We start from the raw sequence: 27284 nt of genomic DNA, 5'->3' as shown, positions 1-27284 counted from the left end.
CATAGATTTGAATAAGATTATTTTGTACCATATTGACAGGAAAATACAAATAGAAATACACTATTTTGCATTCTTTGTCATAAACAACATGATTTGCATTAAATATGACATTATGTCAGGGTTTTTCAAACTGGGGTTCCCACAATATGGGATGGGAGGAAAAAATATTTTTCAAAGCTTTTGTGTTCTCTAGCAAAACTTTTGCGTTCCCCCGAGAAACGTTGCATTCTCTTGCAAAACGTTTTATTTCAGGGAAAATATGTGCTCGTAAAATAAAAAAATAAAAACTTTTGGTTCTCATATGCTGCCTTTTTTCATTTCTATTCAATTATTTTATTTTTACCCATCAATATGATCTATAAATTGTATAACTGTTGCCATATGCCAAGAAAATATAATGCTAATTTTCCAGTTTACTAGATATTTGGAAGGAAGAAATCTGAAAATCTCATTGCCCCTTCCAGGGAATAAATTATGTAGTAGAAGATTTTCAGAGGCATCTACAAATGTATTGCATGTCATCCCAATGCACCCTTTTAGTTTAAGTGATAATATGGGGATATCTGAATAGTATGTCTTTGAGAAGTCAATATGAATATTAATGAACCAAGAATTTCAACTGTGAAGCTGATCATCGCTTTAGGCTTCGCTTTCACCTCATCTGACTCAAGTAGTTTCCACTTGAATTGGCTGGCTGCGTGGTTTGCATAATTCTCATTTCTGCACAGCCCTGACCCTCTACCATCTTTGAACACTCAGTTTCAGACCTCAGTCGTGAACTTTCTCCTTCCACAGCCCTTACCAAAGGCACTGCACTATCATGCCAGTGCAGAGCCCATAAATTACCTGTTTCTCGTGTCTTCCATTAAAAAGCATCCTGCACTTTAGCCTATAGATGGGAAGATAAAACCTATTCATCCACTAACTCTTGAAATGATTAGATGGAACAGTCTCTATCATTTCAGAAAGGCTGGGACTTCAGCCAAGACACTAGACTTAACACAATTATGCTTGCCACAATTGCCCTCAGATATGGACTGAGTAGTGTGTTAAAGGCATCTCTTAATTAATTAGTTTGGAGGACATACATTTTAAATCTCCTATTAGTACATCCATTTGGAATCAGTTCCAAAAAAATAAAAAAATATATATCCAATGCAACATTACAACGTATGTGTGTGACATCGTGACTAATACAGACATTATAGGAGAATTCAGGGTTTGACATTTATATGAACATGCATTTTGATCTTTTGTGGCAAGTATCAACATTCTGTGAAAGAAAGAAAAAAATACAACAAGGTCTGTTAACATCAGTTATTGGCAACATCAGGTATTGAGAACAAACAATAAACAATACTTTTACATCATTTTAATAATAACAATTAATCATTGTTAAAGGGACAGTCCACCCAAAAAATGAAATATAGATATTTTTATCAAGTTGTTTAAACAAACATTGCTTATATGAACACACATTAATTAACTACATTTTTTTATAATTATAACTATTCATGTTGAACCATACGACTGACTAATTTATACTTCTAAATCAGTGTATAATGGATTATGAGCATGCGCATTGAAAAAGCAAATGCATGACTTATTATTAATTGCAAAAATAATATAAATATAACTATAACTGTACTTATAATGCAGTATACTGTAGGTCTAAATGAGTCTTATACATATATTTATAAAATAGTAATACTTATAAATAAGTATAAATGGAGCTATACTTCATTATAAGCATGGTCTTCATAGAAAGTGTTGTAAAAAGATTGTTGCTAATTGTTTGTTCATGATACCTAATTAACTGATGTTAACAAAAGGAACCTTACTGTAAAAGCCTGTTCAACCCTGAATCCTTCAAGAAATAATGACAAACTATTTTTAGCTCTCATCACGTTACAATCAATTATAAATACGGACATTTCCATTTATAACCCATTAGGAACATGGCACATATCTTACCTCTCCCTGGGCACAGATATTTTGGGTTGAGTCCGACACCTTTTGCTCAGTTTGAAGAGTTTGCCGACAATCCGCTGTGCTTTGCTGAGCAGCTGTTGAGTGCTAGTCTCCAACAGTTGAAAGCGTTGCTGAACGCCAGGGTCCATCTTCCAAAAGTACTGCACAGCAGATGTGTTCAGAGCATAGAACGTTGGTAATCTCCTCACAAAATTTTGGAAGTCCTCTAGAAAGGCAGACAAGTGTTGAGAATAAATTACTGGAATTACTTTGCCTCATGTCGGGGGAAAAGAAATCAGTCATGTTCGATAAAATGAGTCAACAGTGAAACTGGGGGTGGAAGGTGAGCAGGTGGAACGTTATTTTCATTCCTTTGATGAAAATTGAAAATTGTCCTGTGTGATTGAACACTGATAGGCGAGGACAGCAAGGTATTTTCAATGAATTGCTAAGAAACGCTAAGCCATTTCTAAGAAGGACAGGCTGATTTTGAAGGAGCACATGTGGTTCAAATTCAACAACAACACCAAAAAATAAACATTAAGTTCTGACAGGATGGCAAGTCGTTAAAGCAAAGCAGAATCACCTCGGCCACACAAATGTCTTCAAGCAGAGGGAAGTTCATTTTCGTTTGTGGCAAGAAAAATCGATAGCCGTGTTACGGTGCTCAACGCCCAAATCAATGCTCTACCTAACATCTAACAAGAAATGATCTCAGAGGCTATAATTAACAACACAGATCCTCATCATAACCCGACAATTCCAGTCTGTGTAGAATTGGATTTTTCATGCAATCAAACATTAGGTAATTGAAAATATTACAAGTTCCATTTTTAGATATCCATTGATCAGTCCAAGTTTTGTTTTGATTTTGAATTTCATTACAAAACAAAAACTGTGTTGAGTCCCGACCGAATAGAGAAGCGAACTAGTAGATGATCTCGCTCCAGCAGATGATTGTTGTTTATTTATTTGGTTTACAGTCATTAGGCAGTGGTTTTTCACTCCCTGCTGTTGCTGCAGGAGGTAGAGCTCCAACATGGCTGTGATGCACACAAAAACCTGCTCCGTGCTGGCACAGTGCCCAGCTTAGGGACAAGTATAGCCTGCCAAGTCCAAAACGCTGCTTTACCACAATGACAATGACACTAGATCCCAGGAAGCACTTCCCACTATTTCCTTGTCAGCCATCAAATATAACAAGGTGACAACAATCACTGTATGTGTCAGGGATATTCACAGATCTAAGTGGCATAACATAAATATAATTTGGTGCTGGCATGCCACAGGCCTCTCTGAATTGACTAATTAAAAAAAATCATAACTATGAAACTTCTTGCGAGACAAAACCATTGCTTGCTTTTGAAATATTTAATGAAATAATTCACCTCGAAGTGATTCTGATTTAATCACCCCCATATGACTGTAAGGATAATTATTTAAGAATTGTGCTGGTGGTTCTTTTCCATGAAATTACTCCTCATTGGGACTAATGGTTTCAATTCAAAAAGGAATAAAAGAATCTTAAAAGTAGTCCATTTGACTCTATATGTTATTAAGTTATACAAAAGCATACAAAAGACTGAAATTTAAATGATTATCCACTGTTAAAAGACTGTTCAGACTGTTTTAAACTGGATAAACCGATTCAAAAAAGAGCTTTGTTCACACAAACTGCTACAATACTTGACAATGTAATGCTATATTTTCAGTGAATACCCATTTAAGCCAATTAGAAACGCTATTGTATAACTTCAAAACACTTTTATGATACATTTATGGTATGTTTGTGTCCTTTTAGAAGCTTCAGTCCAAAGCTTCAGCTTCAGAAGTTTCAATCTCCCCACTTGCATGGAAAAGAGAAGTCTCTTTTGTGTTTTACAGAAGAAATGATGACGGAATAAAAAATGTAGGTGAACAATTTATTTGAACTATTCATAATGTTTCTTTAAAAGCAACTAGTAAATCTTACCAGACTCTTTAAACTCTTGGTTGGCTTGCGTCCATGATTCTCTGATGAGTTTCAGACTGTCCTGCATAGCCTTCAGGTCTTCACTGGGACAGTTGCACTGGGGATAATCGACACTGCATTTGCACCAGCAGTCGTTATCCCGGCACACAAACTCACCCTCGGAGTGACAGCCAATATAACTGAGAGCTGCCTCCACAAATCGGCTCCTTAGGTATTCTGGCAGAATGGCCTGAAGCCCTAAAAGAATGCAAAATTGTTTATATATAAATACATAATATGCATACAAAAATAAGGGTCAGTAAGATTTTTTTTTAAACAAATTAATAGCAAGGGCATATTAACTTAATCAAAAGTGACAGTAAAGGCATGCATTATGTTCTAAAAAATGTATGTATGTCAACATTGATTATAATAAGAAATATTACTTGAGCACCAAATAAGCTTATTAGAATGATTTCTGAAGGATCATGTGGCACTAAAGACTGGAGAAATGATGCTGAAAATTCAGCTTTGCCATCACAGGAATAAATTACATTATAAAATATAATAAAATAGAAAACAGTCATTTAAATTTGAAATTATAAACATTTTAAAAAATCATACCGACTCCAAACATTTGGATGGTAGCGTATAGTAAAATGATAAGTACATCTTTTAAAATAAAATAAATTTCCATCCTTTTCAAGCTAATATCTTGGAAAATTAAGTGGAACATATTATGTGCTTTTCAAACAAAAGATGGTTGTGGAATATTTCTGTGAACAAGCTGCTGCTTCTTCCAATAAAATAATAAAATTCAAAGAATGATAATATCATTGGAAAATCTGGGGTAAAGTTAAATAATGAATGCGCTACCTTGTAGATGAATCTTATTCTCAGGACTCTGAACCAAAACGGAACTGACAGAATCGAGGTTGTCATAGTTACTGCATCCAAGAGGGCCTGTCCTTGTTTCGGTCACCTTAAGGGAAGACAAGAGAAAACACATGACAATACTCTGAGCAAAACAGAGGCAGAAATGACACTGAGGCCATTAAATATGCAGAGCAGGCAGATGACTGTCCAGTGAAATCAGAGTAACATAGTTTTATCCAGTGCTTCTTTTAAATGCATGTCTAACAATAAGCCTTTTTGATCTTGTAGAAGTCTACACAGGTTTGCTGTTGAATATAAGAACTATACAATGTTGCATAACTATGCTGTAAAAGTGTCTGTCCAAAATATCATAACGATTCTACCGTTACGCCAAGGACATGACTGTTATTGAAAAAGCTATCATTTGGACCAAATTCAGTAATGTAGTGAAGGGCAATATTCCACAGTGAACGTAATGTACTTTCACTGTACGTAAATAGTGAAGGTTAATGGACCTGTTGTGGAAGTAAATGGCCGAATGCAACTTGAATTTTACTATCAATTTGGTACATATCAACACAGATATTTCAAATCCAACATGGCTGCAGTTGTGGTAAAAGAGCTATTTATTTTATTGTAAGGTACAGTACTGAAAAGAAATGCAAAGAACTGTTAGAAGAAACTATGTACACTGTTGTGAGGCAAATGGATCAATATTCCAGAGCAGACAAATAGGTAGATATAAGAGTTGAACATCACCCACCATATCACTGACATCTCACTGACAAAACTATCAACATGGAATCTTTATTCCCATCCAAGATTTGTGTTAAAATGGTGCACATTTGCAGCTCAATCATTCCTGACAAAAGCTTCACATTTTTCCCTGACAAAAGTCATTGTATATCAAGGCTCGTCTGACACATAGGAAGAAAACCAACCGCCTGTGGGCAAATATATCTCCCTACCTGTCACTTACAAATTGTTCTCTGTTCTACATTGTCTTCTTTAATATTTCCCCCGGTGAGTGAATAAAAGTCTTCATGTCTTGTTTGTAGATTAATGGTGACCTGAGATTTCCGTCAGGCGAAACTAACTTTTCTTCTTCTTTGTTGGAAGAAAAGTTGCCTTTGTTCGACATCTACTCGAGGGTCACCGGATAAACGGTGAAGCGGATAAAACTAGACAAAGTAAACACTATAGTGAACCCTTCATGCAGAACGCAGTTGTTGTCATGCAAGTGAACCACTGAAAATGACTGAGGACCTGGAAAAGCCAAGGAAGCATTTCTAATGTGTTACACAAGCAGCAAATCCCCATTATCGAGAGCTGCTTTATTTAATTTCCATTCAGAGTGTTGAAATAACTTTCAAGCCAAAGTGGAATCAGGAGGAAAAGTACAAGTTCAGCAAGCCTACCGCTGGCATTTCCATTCCTCTTATTGACGCGTCCACGCAATTAATTAAAATCCAAGGAGCCTCTACAGGGATCAGCAGATTAATTTCTAACAAAGACAGATGTCCGACTTAAAGGGAAAATTGACCAATTGCAAGTATAAAGATGGCTTTTTCTATGCATAGCAATGAGCCGGTCCGCAACAAGGGCTTGACGGAGCGGAGCATGTGCAGAACTTGGGCTTTCTATAATGAAACGGACAAAAATAGAGAACTGTTGCTGCAGCTAGTGCATCTGAATTGGAAATTTGGAATTTACCTGAGTGTGCACTATGTGCCATCCATTAAAGATGCTGAGTACAAATCACGTGGACTGAAGACTGTGGTTTTTCAAATTATCTGCAATGTTTTATTTGTGCTGACTACATCAGAACTTCCAGCATCAGGCTTTAAAAAGATCAGTGACTGGTGTAAGGTTTGTTTTTAGTGTGGCTCAGTATAAGGGTTGTATTAAAGGAAATGGGTCAGTTGTGACTTGTAACATTCCCTCTCAATCACTCTGAAGTTCATAAGACTGTCCCCTCTGTCTTTATTAAAGAAGACCTGGCACCCATGATCCTTTATGTACCATTCTATAAATAGTTATTGTGTCATTCTTTTGACTCTTACTGTCATGCTAAGAGACTAAAACGCTGCCTAGTTTAGAATGGGTAATAACAAATATAGAACATAAGCCTCACTTTAAAGAAAGAGCTCACTTAATTTTTTTTTTATATATATCCTCATTTGTGTTCCACAGAAGAAAAGTACAGAGCAACATGACAGTAAGACTGTAAAAATCTAAAGTGACTAAAATGATTTGCTAAATAAATATTAGCAATCCATTGTATTTCTCCCACAGTAAATGAGTAAAAACAGACAGTAATTCCCACCTGTGATTAATCCAACAAAGACTCCAATGAGTGGGCCTGCGTAGCCACATATTTGAATAATAATGGATTTTAAGATACCGATCCCAGCTTTTTTGATATGCTAGAAATGTCATTAATGTTTCATGAGCATTGGCTCTTATTATGATATTGCTTTACACAAAGTTCCGGATAGAATGGGGCTGTATTTAATCAGTGAGCATTAGTCAAAAGGCATTTTCCTATTTGCATCAGGCATGTTTTCAGACTGCATTGAAACAATCTTTGAGATATTCAAGCAGCTGTTTTCATAAAAAGTCCCTTTCCGGTGGGTTAGTGTACCCCTCGCTTCAATGTGTGCTATGTGGGAAGCTTATCATTGGAGGAAAGTATGCATTAGAATGGAATTATACCCTTCTCTACAGAAAATGGGACTTTATTGAAAGCAGCAGGGAATCCTCAGCGAGTCTAGTAGCGGTTAATGCTCTCAGCTTCAGCTAGTGAAATCTTAGAACGAAACACAAAGGCATGCTCTCTACAAGAGAGCTTCATCTGCGTGCATTAGCTGGAAATTCTTTTTGATTTTTCAAGCGTTTTTCTCCTCGCAGTAGGATTCGGAAGTTCTCGTTCTGGTTTATGACAGTTAAGAGGGGGAGACTGGGGGAGGTGTGGAGGTGCTGGCAGAGTTTTCATGCCTCCCAGCTTGTGCTCGGGATGCTTGACTGATGACCCAGGCAAACGTCAAAGCACTACCAGTGGGAAAATGCCCAACTCTTTCTCTGAATCATAATTTTTCATAACGTTTTCCACAGTTCATATACTCTACCACAGAGTTAGTGAGAGTATTCATAGCATGCAAAAGGTTTTCCCTTGCTTAACAGAGAAGAACGTGACTGAGTATACAGGAGAAAGGGAATATAAATGTTAAAAAAACGATACATTTTGTATTATTGAGTATTATAAAAAATGATGTGTATTATTTTTTAACACATTAGTCCACTCCAAAATGAAAATTCTGTCATCATTTACTCACCCTCATGTTGTTCCAAACCTGTATTACTTACTTTCTTCTGAGGTACATAAAATTAAATATTTTGAGAAATGTTGGTAACTAGTCAAGTCAAAGCACCTTTATTTATATAGCGCTTTTTACAATACAGATTGTTTCATAGCAGCTTTACAGTGATAAACTGGAAAATAATGATTCAGTGACGCAAACAGAATTAAATTTCGCTGTAAAGCAGCTCTAAAAAGACAATAGTAAACAGTCATTATTCAGTTGAAATCAGTTGTTGATTCAGTTTGGTTCAATAACTGTGTAAAGTTCATCAATTATGGAATGAGTTCAACTCAGCTATAAAGCAGCTCTGGAGAAAACAGTGATGTCATCATTCAGCTCAGTTCAGTTCTCATCTAATGGTGTCAGTACAGTCAAGTCAATAATATTGCTGAATATTATGTGTCCCCAACTAAGCAAGCCAAAGGTGACCCCAAAATCCATCAGTGACAGAAATGGAGAAAACAGTTTTGGTTACCATTGACTTCCATTAAATGGACAAAAATACAATGAAAGTCAAAGGGAACCAAAACTATTTGGTTACCAACTTTCTTCAAAATATCTTTTGTGTTCCGCAGAAAAAATTAAGTTGTACAGGTGGGTGGACTATCCCTTTAACACATTAGGGTATGATAAATAATAATAATAACCATTATTTCTATCATTATTATTAGACAAAATAAACACTTATCAAATCACTAAACACTTACCATTTATAAAATGATTATAACACATAAAAAATCAGTCTAGTAGTATTTGGTTACATTTTATATTGTAATTTCACTGACTTAACTTGATTTATCTGTACCATTTATATCTCTGGACAGATTACAGAAAAAAAATGAGAGGGGGTGATGATGAAGAAATTATTGCACAGGGAGTTGCACAAAAAAGAGACTCACTATGAAATAATTTATGTCTAATGAGAGGGGCAAACAGTCACAAAATGTAGAGCAGGCTCAATCCTGCAAAACTGATGTGGATGAGGAATACAAGAGGATCGCGTGTGGTAAGGAGAAACAGAGTCTGTGCCAGATGGGGGAATGAACAATCAAAGGATATCGGATTGTTCAAATGAAGATCACGATTAATCAAAAAAATTGATATTTTTACTCAGTCCCATTCATTAGAAAATCAAAGTTCTAATGAGTCCTTGAACCATTGCCCGATGTCCATCCAAGCCTCTTCAGAGTTATAAATACTGGCTGCTTAGCATGATGGCTTGCAAGTATATCACCTTGATTGCAGAAGGCATGTCAGGCACATCATGTAGTCGGACATTAAAATGCGCAGCCCTGACTACCCCAACCATTCTTATCTATCTAAACATGCCCTATTGTTATAAACCTCACATAACACTCCTCCCTCCTGTAAATCAAAATGAAATGTTGTGACTGATGTCAACTGGCACTCACTGCATTTCCCGTCCACCGTCGTGTCTGACTGTGGAGGTTAAAGATGCATTTATTATTGGCGGTGCAGAAAATCCTCCTCATAAGTCTCTTATTCATTAGAGCCTGACACCTCACTTATATTCAAAATGGCTGACGAATGAGCTGGGCTCTCAAAGAAATTATTGAAATGGAACAGATAATTTGTCACACTGATGCATAATTCCAACAGCACCTTCATATTTATTTATTTGCTATATTCCTTCTATACCCTCCCCCAAAAAGATATCTCTTCCATTTGAGCAAACCACTCTCTCTCATACGTATGTTTGCCACAGAGAGAATCACCAATTTGGTATAGAGAGCCTTTCTATTCACATCCGTCTTCATCCACATGAGGTAAAAATCCATGGGCTGAATTAAAGACTGCTGATCCTGAGAATATTTCACATCAATCACCTAAAATGCCAGGTAAATAAAGGCATCTAAAAGGACCTCCATCTACTTATTTCCATCAAGATAGCTTACAAGCTCTAAAGCCAAGACACGTGCTGTCAGGAGGCAATGTGTCTTGTACCCTGTAAACCGCATCCCCCCCCCCCCCCCCCCCCTCGCTACATTATTAACAATTTCAAGACATTGTAAAGGTAGTAAAGACATTGTTAAAATAGTCAATGTGGCTACAGTGGTTCAACCTTAATGTAAAGCGACGGGAATCATTTTTGTGCGCAAAATACAAAAATAACGACGTTATTCAAAAATTTCTTCTCTTCCGTGTCAGTCTCTGACGTTGTAAACACAGTGCGGCACTTCCGGGTTCTACGTCAGAAGCTCCTGCATCAGCTCACGTGAACAGCTTGTGGTTTTTGGATATTTTAATCTAAAAATCGTACATATTGCGCCTTTAAAGAAATTAAATTAATACTTTTATTCAGCAAGGACACATTAAATTGATCAAAAGTGACAGTAAAGATATTTACATTTATGATGTTATAAAACACTCCTATTTCAAATAAATGCATTCTATTCATAAAAAATATCAAAGTCTCTACAAAAATATTCAGCAGCACAACTGTTTTCTATATTGATAATAATAAGAAATGAAATGTCATTTACTTAAAATAATATTTCACAGCATTGCTGTTTTTACTGTGTTTTTGATCAAATAAATGCAGCTTCGGTGAGCATAAGAGACTTCTTTCAAATACATTTCTTTTCTTTAGTATAAGCATAAAAATGAATCTTAAATCGAACCATTAACAAACTGGAATCATTAATCAAATTTTTTTTTACAATTCCTATCCTCCCAAGTCAACACAGATTAATATGTATGACAGATACTGTACACCTAATGAACCATCCCCTGTTTTCCAGATAACCATTTCAACTCTAACTTCAATAACATGTATTTAAAGTAGAAGTGTGTAGACACAGTGCATCTTGAAGATGGTATTTAACTCATTTGGTGTAGAATATGTTTGTTACTGTTTCAAGCACAATCACTGGCGTGACACATATTGCTTGCTACAGATAACTTGCTATGTATTAAATCATGTATGTCTCAAAGAGCTTAAAGCTGAATGTGTGTAAAAACAGTGGCTTTCAAACTAAATTGAACTCAATCAAAAGCTTCTCTGTGCGTATACACATCATTTTGTTCCCACCTGAGTCATTAATACTTTATATCTACACAACCAGAATCACAAGAACAAAAGTGAAGGAAAACTACTGTGCTTTTCTAACATTTAACCCACTTCTTTTGAGCTCCAAATGATGCAGCTGCAAAACAATAGAAACAGCCGAGCTCAAGTCAAACTCCTTTCCAAAAATAAGCACTCAAACGTGGGGTCAGGTCCCCAGGTCTGTGCGCATCTAGGCCACAGGGTTACCTTGATGGCAGTGGAGGCAATCTGGAGGTGGTGCAGTTTTCGCAGAGTACTCTCTCTGTCTATGAAGTAGGAGGCAGCCAGCTGGTGCAGAGCCTCCAGAGTCACAGCCGTGCCATTTGAGTCAGTCAGGTCAGCCGTCCGGCTTAGCCTCCTCTTGTCCACAAATATAGTCAACGCCTCCTCACCTGCAACAAGGGCAAAGCAACATAAAAGAGTGAGGAGCGCTGGGGAAAATGGCTTCATAAAGAATGTTCTTTGTGTTGTAAGGGAGAGTGAAGCAAGGGAATTATCTATTCAGTGAAACTCTGGAACACAGACTACAAGAAGGGAATAGAAGATGGAAAATTTATCAAAGATTTCTTTTTTTTTAATACATTTTAGAAATTAATTATTCTGTCATTAAAAAAACATTAACACTTTACATAATGCTCAACAGATCTTGTTTATGATGAGACGGGTTTATATGAAAGTATATCAATTAAAGATAACATTCATGTTAAAGTTTTTAATGAAATCTTATTAATACAGCTGTTAACTGATTACATTATTTAATTGGAAATTAAGTTGTGTAATTATTAAGTTCAACAGGTTGTGTGGATGATGCATGTTGGAGAAAATATACATATATAATCAAATACACCAGAAAGTAGATTTATGCAACAGATGCCCTTCTTATTCATGTCTAATTAAAAAAAAGTTTTTAAATACCACACAAATATCAGTGAAACAGGTGCATGCACAGCCAAATACTTTCATGTGTTCACATTTGTAGAAATTGGGTTGTCTAAAGAGCAGATAGTTTTCAAGAGTAGATGGATGTAAAATGTCAAATTAAATAAATGCATTAAAAAGTATGGTAATTTTGTCAGCCCTAGGTATTAATATCTTTTTTTTTTTATTCTCTACAAAAACTGACTGAATCACTTAGTACATTTATCTTAGTGCTCTATTTTTTATGATTGTTTTAGATTTTTGGCTATTGTAGACTTGTAGAATACGTTTTCACATTTTCTATCCCAATTAAACTATGATTTAAACTGTAAGTTGATCCAAAATTTTCTAGAACACTAGCATCTCATGTCATTGTGTACCAAGACACATTGCAATGGAAATGATGACATTCTGTAGAAATGAACAGGTATCTTTGTTGAAGTACCTCCGAGTGTAGCTGAAAGCAGAAAGTGAGTGCCATATTTCCTGATGATGTTCTCGGTAATGGCAGCGAGGGTGGGTCTGCGGCCCAACTGTCTGATGGTCTGCATAAACTCTGGATCGAGGGGTAGAGCCACGCCATTGTCCTCTCTCTCCAGAGCCAGGCTGTTCACCCTCCAGCGCCCAAACTCTCTGCAAGGTCACGCACAAACACACACACATACACCCTATTTGGAAATGTCCTTCATTTGAGCCACAATGAACACAGGAGGGAAAAATCCTGACAATCATTTTTTCAATCTGGGAGAGTTTGTTTTAGAATCTGGTTCAGTGTAAGCCACTACAGATAAAGTTTCTCTGAAATTGGCGTTCTATATATTCCCCAAATGAAAAAAAAGCAGTTTAAAGAGAGGTCTGAGAAACCTTCACGCAGCTTGAGTACAACGCATATTCGGTTAAGACCTGCTGAGGAGAAAATGCGATGACTGCATGACCCCTTGCCAGCAATTCAAATCATATTATGCATTCTCTTTATTTTTTCCAACCTCAGGAATTGCTCTGGCCTGCTTTAAAAGCTGTTGTCCTCTACATAATGGTGCAATTTGTTTTTGGTTTTTTTTTTTCTTCCGACTTTTGCACTGAAGAAGGGCTGACTGGGAGTAATCAGCAACAATGGCAAGCTTCTTTCTTTCACAAATAAAAGGCCAAAGGAAAACAGTTGGAATTTCGTTTGACAAAATAAGTTGCCACTATGTCTTTCATTTACAGCAGCAGCTGCTCAGCACAATACAATAAAATGTTCCTTATATAACGTTAAGCGCTGTAACTAAACTTAAGTAAAATAAAAAAGTATGCAACAAGACTGTATGGCTGTACTGAGTTAGGTAGGATGTACTTTAAGAGTATGATCATCACCGTATTAAGTCAAAAGTAAAATGCAGTATGCAAAACACAAAACGAGAGCTTTTAATATAAAACTTTAATACTATATTTCATACACTATATTTTTCACTACATATCATACTGAAATTATGGAAGCTGGGGAAATACATTTAATAACAATGTGCATTTAAGCATATTTATGCATATTCATATTCATAAATATTATCATTCAATATATTATCAGGGGACGTTAATAGAAACATTTCCTATGCAAAATAGAAAATAATCCTAAAAATCTTGCCCAACTAATGGGGTAAAATGACCTTCAACCTCCTGTTCCAGCTTTTTATTTATTTATATTTTTTACTTTATTATGGTTAAACATTAAAGTTTCAGTAATGTAAAATACGAAATCAAAGATTTTATTTAAAATCAGACACACTTCGTTCACTCAAACTGAATAAAATACAATGACTGGAAAATCACAAAATCAAAGAAATAGATCTGAAAGATCCATTTATTCCTTTTACGCTCTGTTCTTCTTCCTATTACTTTAAAACAAGGAATAATCTGTTCAGTCTGAATTTACAGTCATTTGTGGTTACTGTCACAATAGAATAAAAGACTATAAATTCAGAAGGAATAATTCTCAATATAATAATAAGGGAACATAGTTCAGGGTCCAATTCTCACTATTAACTAGTTGCTTAATAGCATTCATGTTACTAGGATATTGGCTGTTTATTATAAAGCAGATATTAATGCCTTATTTTGCATGACCATATTCTACATCCCTTATTCCAACCCAATACCTAAACTTAAAGGGATATTTCACCCAAAAATGAAAATGCTGTCATCATTTACTCATCCTCAAGATGCTTCAAACTGTATGATTTATTTTTTTCTGCTGAACACAAAAGATATTTTGAAGAATGTCGGTAACCAAACAGTTAATGGGCCCCATTGGCTTCCATAGTATGAAAAAAAAAAAAAAAACACAGGTTTGGAGCAACTTGAGGATGAGTAAATGATGACAGAATTTTCATTTTTGGGTGAACTATCCCTTTTACAACAACCTTACTATTAATAAGCAGTAATCAGGAGTTCCATTCCAATCTAAATCAATTACTGTATCCACGAATCCCCATCAACAGAAACCTTTTGCTACCAATACACAAATCAGAAACCTCAAAACTGACTGAAAGACTGAATAAATCACACAAATGTTGTCACAAATGTCACAATTCAGGACAGCATACCCTAGAGGGCATCTTGCCTCATTATACCCTATATATGATATTGCAATAAATAGCTTGCTAAGTGTGTATGTATCTAAATAATAACAGATGACACTTATTGACAGCAGAAAGGAAGAGCAGCAAGGACAATGAGACAAAGAAAGACAAATGTAGAGGGAGAGGGAGAGAAAGAGAAAAAAAAATGGAGAGAGAAAAAATGATCGACACTGTGTCAGAACAAAAGTTTTTGATAGACAGTTATGGATGGAGTTGGAGGCTAATCCACCACTGGGCCCACGCTAGAGCCTCACAGCAGGAGAAGGCATTTTGAAGAACTACCTGCCAGGGTTCCCCACAGAGACCCACGGCTACATGGAGTCAACGGTGAGAACACGCTCCAGAGGAAGCAGTCTGAAGCCAAAGGGAGACTGAGAGTGTCACGGTACAAGCAAATGAGACCAGCTTGTTATGCTGTCGGAAGCAGCGCTATGTTTGAAACATCTGGGTGACTGTTACATTCAGTCTTCGTTAATAGGAAAGAGTCAGATTTATGCAACGTTTTTGCAATATTATGCAATACACTCTATGGTGAGATTTATGGATAGGTTACATTACATTCAATTATTAAGCAATTATTAATTAGTTTCAAGTAGGCTGCAAAATGAATGAAAAAAAGTACCTGTACGTAAATTCTGTAATACATTGCGCCTTGCTAAACCACACTTATAGAAACAGGTAGAACAGAATGAGTAAAAAGCTGTTAACACATAACACGTTCTTGCGTTCAAAAAGATTTAGAGCAACGGAATGGAACAGAATACAGGGGTCTCGAGACCAGTTTTTAAAAGTTTAATAATTTTTGACACGCCACAGGTAATTTCTCACTACAGTTTTGAAAAATTAAGTAAGCAAGTAAATAAATAAATAGAGAGTAGGAACAACAACTTTTAACTGAGTTAACAGTATCAAATGCATGCTTAATCACTTATATTCATAACTGCATGCAACAAAATACAGATATACACTACTGTTCAATAGTTTGGGGACAGTAAGATTTTTTTATTTGAAAGAATACTTTTATTTAGCATGATGTATTAAATTTATCAAAAGTGACACATTTATAATGCAACAACGTATTTCGATAAAAAAAATGCTGTTCTTTTGAAATTTCTAGTCATCAAAAAATAGATGGTTTCCATAAAAATATTAAGTAGCACAACTGTTTTCATCATTGATTATGTTTCTTGAGCTGCAAATCAGCATATTAGAATAAATTCTGAAGGATCATGATCAAAATCTTACCGACCCCAAACTTCTGCCTGGTAATATTCTGTAAGTTTGCAATTCATTAATTACAAAGACCATGTATCATTTGTAAAGTAATGCCATTTGCATTTGTGCCCTGCATTGAAAATATATTTGCAGGTTCTTTTACATTTTTAATAACTTTTGCGGCTGTTATTCCGCTGTTGACCCACAAATATACTATAAGGGGTTTAATCATTTAACACTCTCACAGTCAGGATGGATGGCATTTGTGTCCAAGACTATCAGTGTCAGGCTGATAACTCAAACAGTCCATAAATCTAGAAACTCACGTAATAAATGCTTGCTGCACAAACATGTCAAATGGTGTCAGTCTCTGATTGAAAGCTCGGTGGTCTGACAGCACTCATGGAGGAAGCCAGGTGTATGCACACTTCTTGCAACACACAACCGAAGGGTAAAGAAAAAGTGTCAGTACTCCTGAAGGTTGAAATCATGTTCCAGGGCGGTCAGAGTACCGGCAACATGTGAGAAGTGCCAGTACGCAAGAAAAAGTGAGGGTACGTACATACTGATTAAAAAATAGAAGTACCGGTACTATGTACCTGTGCGTACCGGCCCACCTCGAGCACTGCACATGACTATGGATGGTTGTGGCGAGCAGGACGATGGCGTGATTACTGATGAGCGACACCTGCGCGACGCACCGGTCTCGTATCTCTCACGGAGGAGCGGAAGAATAAAGGAGGAGCGACGACAGTGAAGAGCGAGAGAGCACAGGCCTGAACTTGTGTTGTGTTTTGTTTTATTGTGACAGCAGTCGTCCGTGAGGGGCTGCTGTCTTTACTTTTTTGTATTTGTTTTGGTATTAAAGTTCCTGAATGTTCGCCGGTTCCCGCCTCCTTCTTCCCATAACATCTGAACTGCGTTACAATGGTTTTGGCAGATGAACTGCTGTTAAAGGGTAATAGCCATGTGTTCTCATGCATAGTATTGAGCGGTAATGCTGACACATATGTACATGTATATGATTTTTTTTAATGCTTTTGAAAGAAGTCTCTTATGGCCACCTAGGCTGCATTTATTTGATCAAAAATACTGTAAAAAAAAACAGTAATAATGTGAAATATATATGGACCTCTGACATGAGTTCATGAGAGCGACACGACGCATGCGTGAGAACTGAGAAGATGGGAAAGTGTGAAAGGTAAGCCATTCATTTTGCAGCATTGGTAAAGCACTTTTACGTTTTCTCATTGGTTTCTCACGATTCGGACATCCAGGAAATGCACACTTTAGAACCATAATAAACACTACATTGAGACCCATCTGCGTCATCTTCTCAGTTCTCGCGCATGCGTTGTGGCGCTCTCGTGAACTCACTCAGAGGCCCACACAGAACAAAATTAATAGTTGAATAAAGTCGTTATTTTTTTTTATTTTTTTTTTGTGCACAAAAAGTATTCTCGTCACTTGATAAACTTAAGGTTGAGCCACTGTAGTCATTTGGACTATTTTAACAATATCTTTACTAACTTTTCTGGACCGGCAGATACAATTACCTAGCAGCCTATTGAGCCAGCTCTCAGATTTCATAAAAAATATCTTAATTTGTGTTCCGAAGATGAACGAAAGTCTTACAGGGTTGGAACAACATGAGGGTGAGTAATTACTGACAGAATTTGCATTTTTGGGTGAACTAACCCTTTAAGGCAGATGCGCCGTACAACATATTAGGAATAATTTTAGCTGTGTTGCTATGTGTCATGAGAGGAAGCAAGTGAGTAGCTAACACTATATAGAGCGAGCGCGAGCGCGAGCGTCTTGCTTATTAAACCCATCCAATGTATCTGCACCAGGCACATTTTTTGACATAACGTGCCACCCAGCATATCCGGTTAAGTCACTGATATATATACAGTGCTATGCATAAGTTTAGACACCCATGCTAAAGTTGACTAAAAAGAGGAATAAAAAAATTATCTTTTGGAAATTGAACTTAATGCCTTAATTAAAAAAATTAGGAAAAATCCAACCTTTAAGGACACCAATTTTCTTTGTGAATGAATAATGTATCATAAATAAATAAATGTTCTTCCTTAAAATACAGGGTGCATAAGTCTGGACACCCCTATGTTAAATTCCCATAGAGGCAGGCAGATTTTTATTTTTAAAGGCCAGTTACTTCCAGGATCCAGGATAATATGCATCCTGATAAAATTCCCTTGGCCTGTGGAATTAAAATAGCCCCACATCATCACATAGCCTTCACCATACCTAGAGATTGGCATGGTTTTATTTCAGTTAGCCTAATAGCTGGTTTGATTTGCATTGAGAGATGATCTTATGGAAAGTACTCCATGCCAATCTCTAGGTATGGTGAAGGCTATGTGATGATGTGGGGCTATTTTAATTCCAAAGGCCAAGGGAACTTTATCAGGATGCATAGTATCCAGGATCCATGAAGTAACTGGCCTTTAAAAATAAAAATCTGCCTGCCTCTATGGGAATTTAACATAGGGGTGTCCAGACTTATGCACCCTGTATTTTAAGGAAGAACATTTATTTATTTACGATACATTATTCATTCACAAAGAAAATTGGTGTCCTTAAAGGTTGGATTTTTCCTAATTTTTTTAATTAAGGCATTAAGTTCAATTTCCAAAAGATGATTTTTTATTCCTCTTTTTAGTCAACTTTAGCATGGGTGTCTAAACTTATGCATAGCACTGTATATTACAAACTGCTTTCACCTAAAAGTGTCTCCTTGTTTCATGATCCTTTAAAATATGCATGAGATGCTGATAAAACAAGCCAAATGACATTTTTTATATATATATTTCAATAAAATGCCCTTTATTGCCAACTACCAGCTGTGTTTGTATTGTGGTCTTAACTTGATTCTTAATTCAAGACTAACCTGAAGCAAATTGAAAGCTGCTACACCTCATTAGCTGTGTTTATCAAACACTTCTTCAAGCTAACATTAATCTGAAGTAAACACGCTCATTAGGGCCTCACTCATTCTACAGCATGAGTCATTTAGGACTTCGAGAAACTTTCCGGACCTAAAATTAGAGCTAATTGGTCAACAAAGGACATTCGCTCTTTATTCAAAGATTATTTCGTCATACTAAAATATTAAGCCATCAAAGCCCCAATCATCATCACTCCTCCCAGTTGTGAGATATGGCTTAAACTACGCACCTTTGTGCACTTCCATCATTCAATTCCCATAAGGGAAGTCCAACAGCTCATCTCTCTCAGTCGAGCTCTGGCCCTGATAAACTGAACAAGGAAAACAATCTACCATAGCAGCCAGTAGGTGTTTTGTCCTTGATTGTGTTTCCAATGCAAGTGCAAGCATACTCAGGGGATATACATGTCTTGAAACATAAATAATGAGACGATTAGCTAGGGCCTGACGCTACTAGCCTGATATCTCTCTCTCCCTCTCCTTCTGTCGATCTCTCTCTCCCTCTCTCACTCCCACCCACCTTTTCTTGTTCTCTTATATAGGGTGAATTAGGATTCTGGGAAACCCAGTCTCTGTTGTGTACATTTCTTGCGCAATTACAAGCAAGTCTATGATAGGCATATTCTAACTGGGCTGTCATGTGATAACGCCCTATTTGTTGGAATGTTTTGGGCGTGACAATGGAAGTAAATTGTAAAGGTCAAAACTGCAAAACAATGCTCTAGATTACCATAATTCACCTAATGTTGATCTAGGTTGCAAGCTGATTTGATTACTTTTAGAAATACTGACCCCTAACTCCCCCCCTATTTGTTAAGCGACCTTGGGTACCATGAAAGGCGCTTTATAAGTCCAAGTTATTATTATTATTACTTCCCTTGGTGATGCAAAAATAAACTGGCCATATTGTGTATAAAATGTGAGTCATTCAAAATTAAATTCTTGTTCAAATAACTTTTGTATAAAAGCAATATCACACTAATCATGCTTTTGAATTGAAACTAAATTCTCCTTTGCACTCCTAAAAATAAAGGTTCCATAAGAAGGAGTTTTTTACAGTGTTGCCATAGAATAATAATTTTTGTGTAATTATATAACCTTCCAGTGAACAGTTCTTAAAGAACCATTTTTTCTTAGAGTGAAGAACATTTGAATAATCTAAAGAAAGTAGAAAGTCTCCATGGATGTTAATGGTTCTTCATGGAACCATTGGTGCCAATAAAGAACTGTTATTTTTAAGAGTTTACCTGATAACATATAACTGGCGAATGAAAATATAATAAGGGCAAAACAAATCCAACAGGTGTGAAATGAAACCATTTCTTTCCACGAATGAAAAAATAAAATAAAAAAATTGTCATGTATGCCATACCGGAACCCCTTCATGTGTTTAATTTGAAATTCCACACTGGTGAACATCACAGTCTTTGCCCCAGTTTGATTTTCAGGACAACACTGAGATATTCTTTGATAAGAGTGGTTCAAAGTATTTCTACAGAACCCAGCTGTCATTAATGTCCTGTACACAGCACACACACACGACTGCATTAAGTTAAATATCTCTCTAAAATAGCACAATGTAGAGCCACTAATTGAGCAATCAATGATCTGAGGCTTTTATGGGGAATGTTCAGACATTATTGTCGTTAGGCTAAACATTTTCCGTCTAAAGCTATTTAGAACGCTGAAGATTCCGGAGGCTAATAGACCTCTAATGCTTCAGGCATTAATAACACTTATGACTTGTACATATTTAAGAATGTATGATAATTCAATTATATTTACTCATCTTAAACCCTTTCAGAAGCTTTCTTAATTGGAAATATTGATTTATTCAACATTGTCCTCATTCTAAGCTTTACCCTCTGATGGAAAAAAAGCAGCAGTCTGGGTATATGCTATGGTAGTATGTGTTTCTAATTTTAAGATTTTACAAATCTCCCTTTAAATTAAGATTAATTACAGTAATCTAAATAAAATGTTAGACCTAACCTTATGGATTTTACCATTTAACTAAGTCCCTTAATTATCTTGAACAAAAAATGATCTTCTTTTGTTTACAGTCCACATATAGCCTTTACAGACTTGTATACTGAAGTAATGACTAACTAATTAAGCAAAGGGTAATTAAGTGGTGCATCAACACGATCACATTAAGGGAGGCATTGTCAGGCTTCCCTTACAGCTCAACTCTCCTGCTTAGGGATGTATAATTAAAATATTTGATTTAAATATAAGGGGCTCATTTAGCATCTGAAACAAAAAGCAAATAGTTTAAACACAACCATACATTGGAAAGTTGCAGAATATCTCTGTTGTATTTTTTTTTGTTTTTTGTTTTTTTGAATGTATGTATTTAAATATTCCTAATACTTTTAATTCCAGTAAAGGACTGAAAGTACACATGTCCTGTCGAATTCTAAAATGAAAAACATCACAGACTCTGCTGACTTTAAGTTCCAATCCATAGTGCAGGAAAACTTAAGCAAGACAGTGTTTGCGTGGGATAATTACTGCTTATCCTCATTGTTGCTCACACAGCTCTGGCTAAGCCGACAATTGCTGTCACCTTGTGCTCTGGGAAATTCGCTATTAGCATCTCCGGGAGGAACAAGCGAGCACGTACAGTATGTGCTCCGGCAACCTTTTCCGCTGCCATCGGCTTGTCCGCCTCACCCACCCATCCTTCCGTGCAGAACCCTCCCATCATACACTTGTCAAGCAGCATATGTCTGGTGTTTTATGAGATCCCTTTCATGCATCTGACAGGAAGGATAGACACTACTAAGTCTTTACAGTACCCTTGGGCTCTGTTCGACCTTTGGCGGAAGGTAAATGGGGAGAATGAGAATATAACATATGCCACAAATTTACCTTTAATCTATGTCACCGCACACCAACCTATGTTACCACAAGCACGTTATGAATTTGTAAAAAGCTAGGTGTGTTTCCGCAAACTGCGGATGCTGATGATGTCCAATTTTGAGGTGAGAATGTTTTGGTGGGGATTTATTATCCTGACGGATTTTACAACCACGCAGGTGGGACAGCAGCTCAAGTTTTGCAGTTTTATTTACAACGATTGTGTAATGAACACGGTTTTGCGTCAAATATAAAGTAGCACTGGACTATGAAAAAAATTAAAAATTCTCATTGCTGGAGTACATTTTACAAGAACACTATTTCATTCTTTCTACTTAAAAATGTCATGTATAATCCAAAGTGTTACTTGGCATTTCTTTGTAATTATTTGAGAAATCTACTCGCAATTTTGAGTGAAAATTGTTTCTACTTGTTTTTCCTCGCACACTGCATTTCTGTTTTCAAAGAAAAGATGACAGAATATCTGACACATGCCCACACACATTATTAAGGCTTATAAAACTGTTCCAGTGCCACACATCATTATCTTTTCTCAAATGTCTCATTCAAGGCAAAGAGTGTTAAGAGGCCAGGAATCAGAATTGATTCTTTCTCAACTCAGATCAACGCAGATGCAAACTTGTCCCTCTCTGTACTGCCAGTGTGAGAGCAAAGTACTTAAAAGTCATTCAAAAGGCACAAGGGATGTTGGGATAGGAGCCCTGCTTAGCATGTAAAGTAAAACTATGTGCTTAAGACACGCGCACCCCAGCGCTCACACACACATACGCAGACAAAGCTGCAGGTTTCCACCAGCAGGGGGAGATCTGACATTGAGAAAGCACAACTGTACTTTTGTTGACTCCTAGTCTGTCTCTAGCAAAAAATAAAGCCAGTGGAGCATTCACAGATGCACACGTATGTCGAGGAGAGAGTGTCTGACTAACCCCAATGTTGCCATCTCCATCTGCGCCTGGCAGCGTGGTCCAACGGCCCTGCCAAATGAGCGTGTCAGTCAGGTTCAGTACAGCCAACTCTTTTCCAGCTTTTCTCTCCTCCCCTTTTGGGCTGTTTATCACTTCATCTAATCCTCAGCTCTAACTCAGCACAACTTCCCTCAACACCTCACCTCACATCAGTTGCGACTAATAATCTGGCATTAAAAGTTTTTAACTACTCTTTAAACTTGAAAACAGCTGTAAAGTAACTCCTCATGTGCAGATGTTTCCCCAACATTTCTCTCTCTCTCTCTCTCTCTCTCTCTCTCTCTCTCTCTCTCTCTCTCTCAATATATATATATATATATTGCTTTATTTACATAATCTCATTTATATTGCATAGTTGTATCTACAACAGCGTTTTCCACTAGTCCTACCATGTGGCAATTTGCATGTGGAAGGTTCTTTTCTTTTGTATTCCATGTGAAAGCAAAATGAGCCAGCCTCCATTAAAGTATCTTGTTAACTTTTTTATTAAACAGTAATATGTGTTCAAATAAAATGAAAAAGCACCATATATTCGCATATCATTAATAGGAACACATTCTAAACATCACTGGCAATAAATAACAGAAGTAATTATCCAACTCACCTGTAAATCTTGTATTTGGTTGTGAAGCCCTGTTGATAACGCTCCACAAATTCTGCAAATTCCTGTGAGTGATGAAAAGGCCCTTTATCTGAAAGGAGCCACCCAAACGGACCAGCGGCATCATGGGAGGCTGCCACAGGGGCTAGAACCCAGCAGTGAAGGCTTAGTACAACACACACCCATAGACTCATCAGATACGCCAGTCTAAAATCAGTACACTGGCAGCTCATGCTTCACCCTGCGACTCGACATTCTCTCCGAACTTTCCTTGCCCTCTGAAACAACAAAGACAATACATTGAATTCAAGTATAACTGTGTCCTGACACCTCTTTTTTTTCCAAACACAGTAGTAAAGACAGTTAAAGTCCAGGGTTTTCAGTCTGGGGTCCCTAAAGTATTATAATTCTATACCGGTATGTATAATATATAGGTATATAATATATTATATAGGCCTAAGACATAAAGTTTAAATTATTATGACATTTCCAACTATTAACTCATTTTTAACTTTCTTACTATTGTTCTTTTAAGCATTAAATAATGTAGTAATGGTAGTCACTGTTCTTATTAAAAGCCTTTATAAAGTGATACTGAAAAAATCTAGCTTCTTTAAGATGGAGGTCCCTGGGTCCCTGAATCTGGCTGGGGGGTCCCAGATTGAAAACCCTTGACTTAACGTATCTTATAAAAATAGAATTAAGCTATTCAAATATATTTCCATACACAGGCATGTAACAATATACATTATATTGTCATTTTTTCTGCCATTTTCCATCCCACCTGGGTTTTAGAAACATCCTTCTCATTAATAATGTTAAATCGCATGCATTTTCTCTAATGCAAATAAAAGGATTATGTAGAGATCATGCTTGCAATTATAATGAGTATTTTCAGTTATTATTATAAAAATGAGTTCAAATAGTTCATTATAGTTCAACTTGTTTAATTTAATGATTAGGCTATAGTTATAGTAAGTTTAGCCTACCTTTTCTAGTTGTCCGTTGTTTCAACCACTGAAGTCAACAACCTCTACAGTTTTACGATTAGAGGCAAATGATTGTAAACGCAAAGCATAGGCAAATTACTGAGGGTGACCTTTAAAGATTTGGCTCAGTTCAACTTGTTTTAAACACCATCGCGATGCGAGAAGAGCCCTGGAAACCCAGCATCCAACTCTCTGCTTCCACTATGGTGTATATTTCCAACGTCTTGTGCCGTATAATCCGGGTGAACAGAAGAAAAAAACTATCGTGATTAGAAGCGGTCGCCCTGTCTTCACTCTTCTCTCTCCAAGTAGACGGGTCTCTTATGAATTGGAAGTTACGCTGAAGCAATCCCATAACCATTAACGACTGACGCGATTAAAGTCTACTGTTTCCCCTCGATATAGTAACTTAACCCGGTCCCCAAGAAGCACTATATAAATGCAGACTCCAGTGGTCCACTGCAACTGCGCGTATGTCGGATGCTCAAACTCGACGGTTCCCATACACACCATGAAAAAATCCTATTTATTTCAGAGACAAGCCTCCTCCACTCCTCATTGGCTGTTCCTGAGCAATAGGGGAGGGGTTTCACTGCTGAGAGAATGTCGCTACTTTGTCAGGGTGACAGTGAGTTTGAACATTATGTGCTTGTTATGAAAATAATATTGTGCTTATTTATGAATGGGATATTTATGATACAAATAGTAGCCTACTCGAGCTGCAAGATTTATATTGTATTATTAATTCTACACATCATTACTCACATAGTCTAGCTGATAGTCGTAAACTATAGCCTATTAGAAAATTGCTTGAATTGAGATGTAGGCCTATTGGGCTTACTGTACTCCTGGGACCCAGGAATAGACTTTTGTTCATACATGTCACATGTCACAACCTGAGTGTCCTGTAAAGAGCACATTCAGGACTTTTCAGAGATAGGCTACCAAATGTTTGGAGGTTTCACCATGAAAAACAACTTATCCTTGGTCTTTAAAAATGCCTGACATTAATTTAGTGATCAAATGTAGCACTCTTATGGAAATATGATAATATATCAGGAAAACGTTATGGGGTTTCAAAACAAAAAATGACTTTCTGTTACAGAACAGGGCATTGATTTCATACATGTCCACTGTAGAGGACATCAGGACTTAAATCATATTTATCAGGCAATTTGGGAGACACAACAAGTGAATATGGAAATAAATGATACATCAATATTCCTATGAAATATTAGATATTATTATTAAAATGTTGCTAATTATTACTCCAATTATTACACTTCTTTTTTCATTAAATGTTGCTCCAAGAACACATTAATGTGCAAATTAGATACAGTGTATAGATACATTGCATTGAATGGGAATATTCATTTATGGCCGTTTTACCCACATATTGCATAAAGTAAAATGGTGTTTCAATTCATTCCATTATATCTTGAGTTCAAATAAATCCTGAAACCCCAAAATGTATTGGTGATTGAAAAAAAATCCCATTGTTTTTGCCTATACATAATTTCATGTCATTTTATTTTTTAAACAACTGAGTCCTGGTGTCCACTACATTATTTCGTTTTTCTTAGTTTCTGATGTCGCAATACATCATACTTTCATGAAATCATGCAACATACTCTACCTTGTCTGTGGACATCGTTCATTCCAAAGCCGGTGCTGGATAAACAGCGAGCGTGCGTGTGACGGTAGGCTGCGGGCGGCAAAATGATTTACGACAGCGGTAACGGACAATTCCGCTTCCAACCTGTAGGGCGAGCGAAGAGGAAAAGTTCCTTAGTGTTGCTTTAATAAAATATAATTTTTCAAAAATGTTTTTTTTTTTTTTTTTTACCATTTGTTTCTTATGCTCTAAACAATGTGATAACATGAATAATAAAAAATTATTCAAGTCTCAGGATATATATATATATATATATATATATATATATATATATATATATATACACACAGTATATAGTGTGAGGGATTAGCTTTCATTATGGTCTCACTGTAAACTTTTGATAAAACAATGGAAAAAAATGAAGAAGAACCTAGAATATTTGCTGAACAAATTGCCAGTTTTTTTATGGGGTGACATGGAAAAAATGGAAACTGGAAACTAATTTACAAACAAATACAATTGCGATATTGCAACAAAATGAACCAACATGATTTACATTAAATATGTGGCTTTAATATAGGATATAATATAATATCACATATCATTTGCTATGTATTTAAAAACAGAAAGCATGCAATGGTGGCTTGTCTCTTTGGATTAGGCTATTATGCACAATTATGCACAAATCAACATTTCTAAGATAAATAGTTGCAATCTTTTCAAAACTATAACCATAAGGTTGCACAAAGCAGATAAATGCAGATAAATTCAAATGAAAAACCTCTATCCAGACAGATGAATGTTGTATATCATCTCAAACAGTGGCAATGATTATGTTTGTAATAAGTAGAAGTTTACCATTAAAACAGACTATCAAAGGAGTACACTAAACTGACAATGCTGACATCTCTTTTAAACACAAGAATGAGTAGAAACAGTCTGACATTGGCTTCCAATTGATTCACAGTGATCGACCGTGTGAGGAAATGAGCAATCTTGGGAGGAAAGGAAGGGGAAGAAATCAAAGACAAAATCAAATCAAGTCCTCACAGTGAGAGAGTGAGAGAAATATCAGCAGCGTTTTTGCCGAGATATTTTCAGATGATGCGTATAGTGAAAAGACATCCACAGGACCAACAGAAGATCAGTGGATTGTGCAGAAAATAACTGTTTGACAAAGCTGAGACAGCACTCTTTAAAACCAGTCGGCTGCTGAAGGCGGAGTTGAGATCTGGATCGTGGTAGTGTTTGAGACGACAAAGCAGGGACATTTATCAAT

General features: G+C 36.5%; 1 protein-coding gene across 1 annotated transcript in view; it reads right to left on the bottom strand.

The window, feature by feature from the left end:
* Positions 1-24895, bottom strand: part of brinp3a.1 (bone morphogenetic protein/retinoic acid inducible neural-specific 3a, tandem duplicate 1) — a 29169-nt gene extending 4274 nt beyond the window's left edge. The window contains exons 1-7 of the mRNA XM_079884818.1: positions 24391-24895; positions 23405-23679; positions 12594-12781; positions 11438-11622; positions 4799-4904; positions 3944-4180; positions 1975-2197 (exon numbers count right to left, since the gene is read on the bottom strand). Coding sequence (XP_079740944.1) covers positions 1975-2197; positions 3944-4180; positions 4799-4904; positions 11438-11622; positions 12594-12781; positions 23405-23634 — 1169 coding nt within the window. The 5' untranslated portion in view covers positions 23635-23679; positions 24391-24895. The remainder of the gene's footprint in view (positions 1-1974; positions 2198-3943; positions 4181-4798; positions 4905-11437; positions 11623-12593; positions 12782-23404; positions 23680-24390) is intronic.
* Positions 24896-27284: the final 2389 nt, after the last annotated feature.

This window comes from Squalius cephalus (genome assembly GCF_949319135.1).
Source record: "Squalius cephalus genome assembly, chromosome: 10".
Lineage (NCBI taxonomy): Eukaryota > Metazoa > Chordata > Actinopteri > Cypriniformes > Leuciscidae > Squalius > Squalius cephalus.
This window is presented reverse-complemented; position numbering and strand designations above follow the sequence as displayed.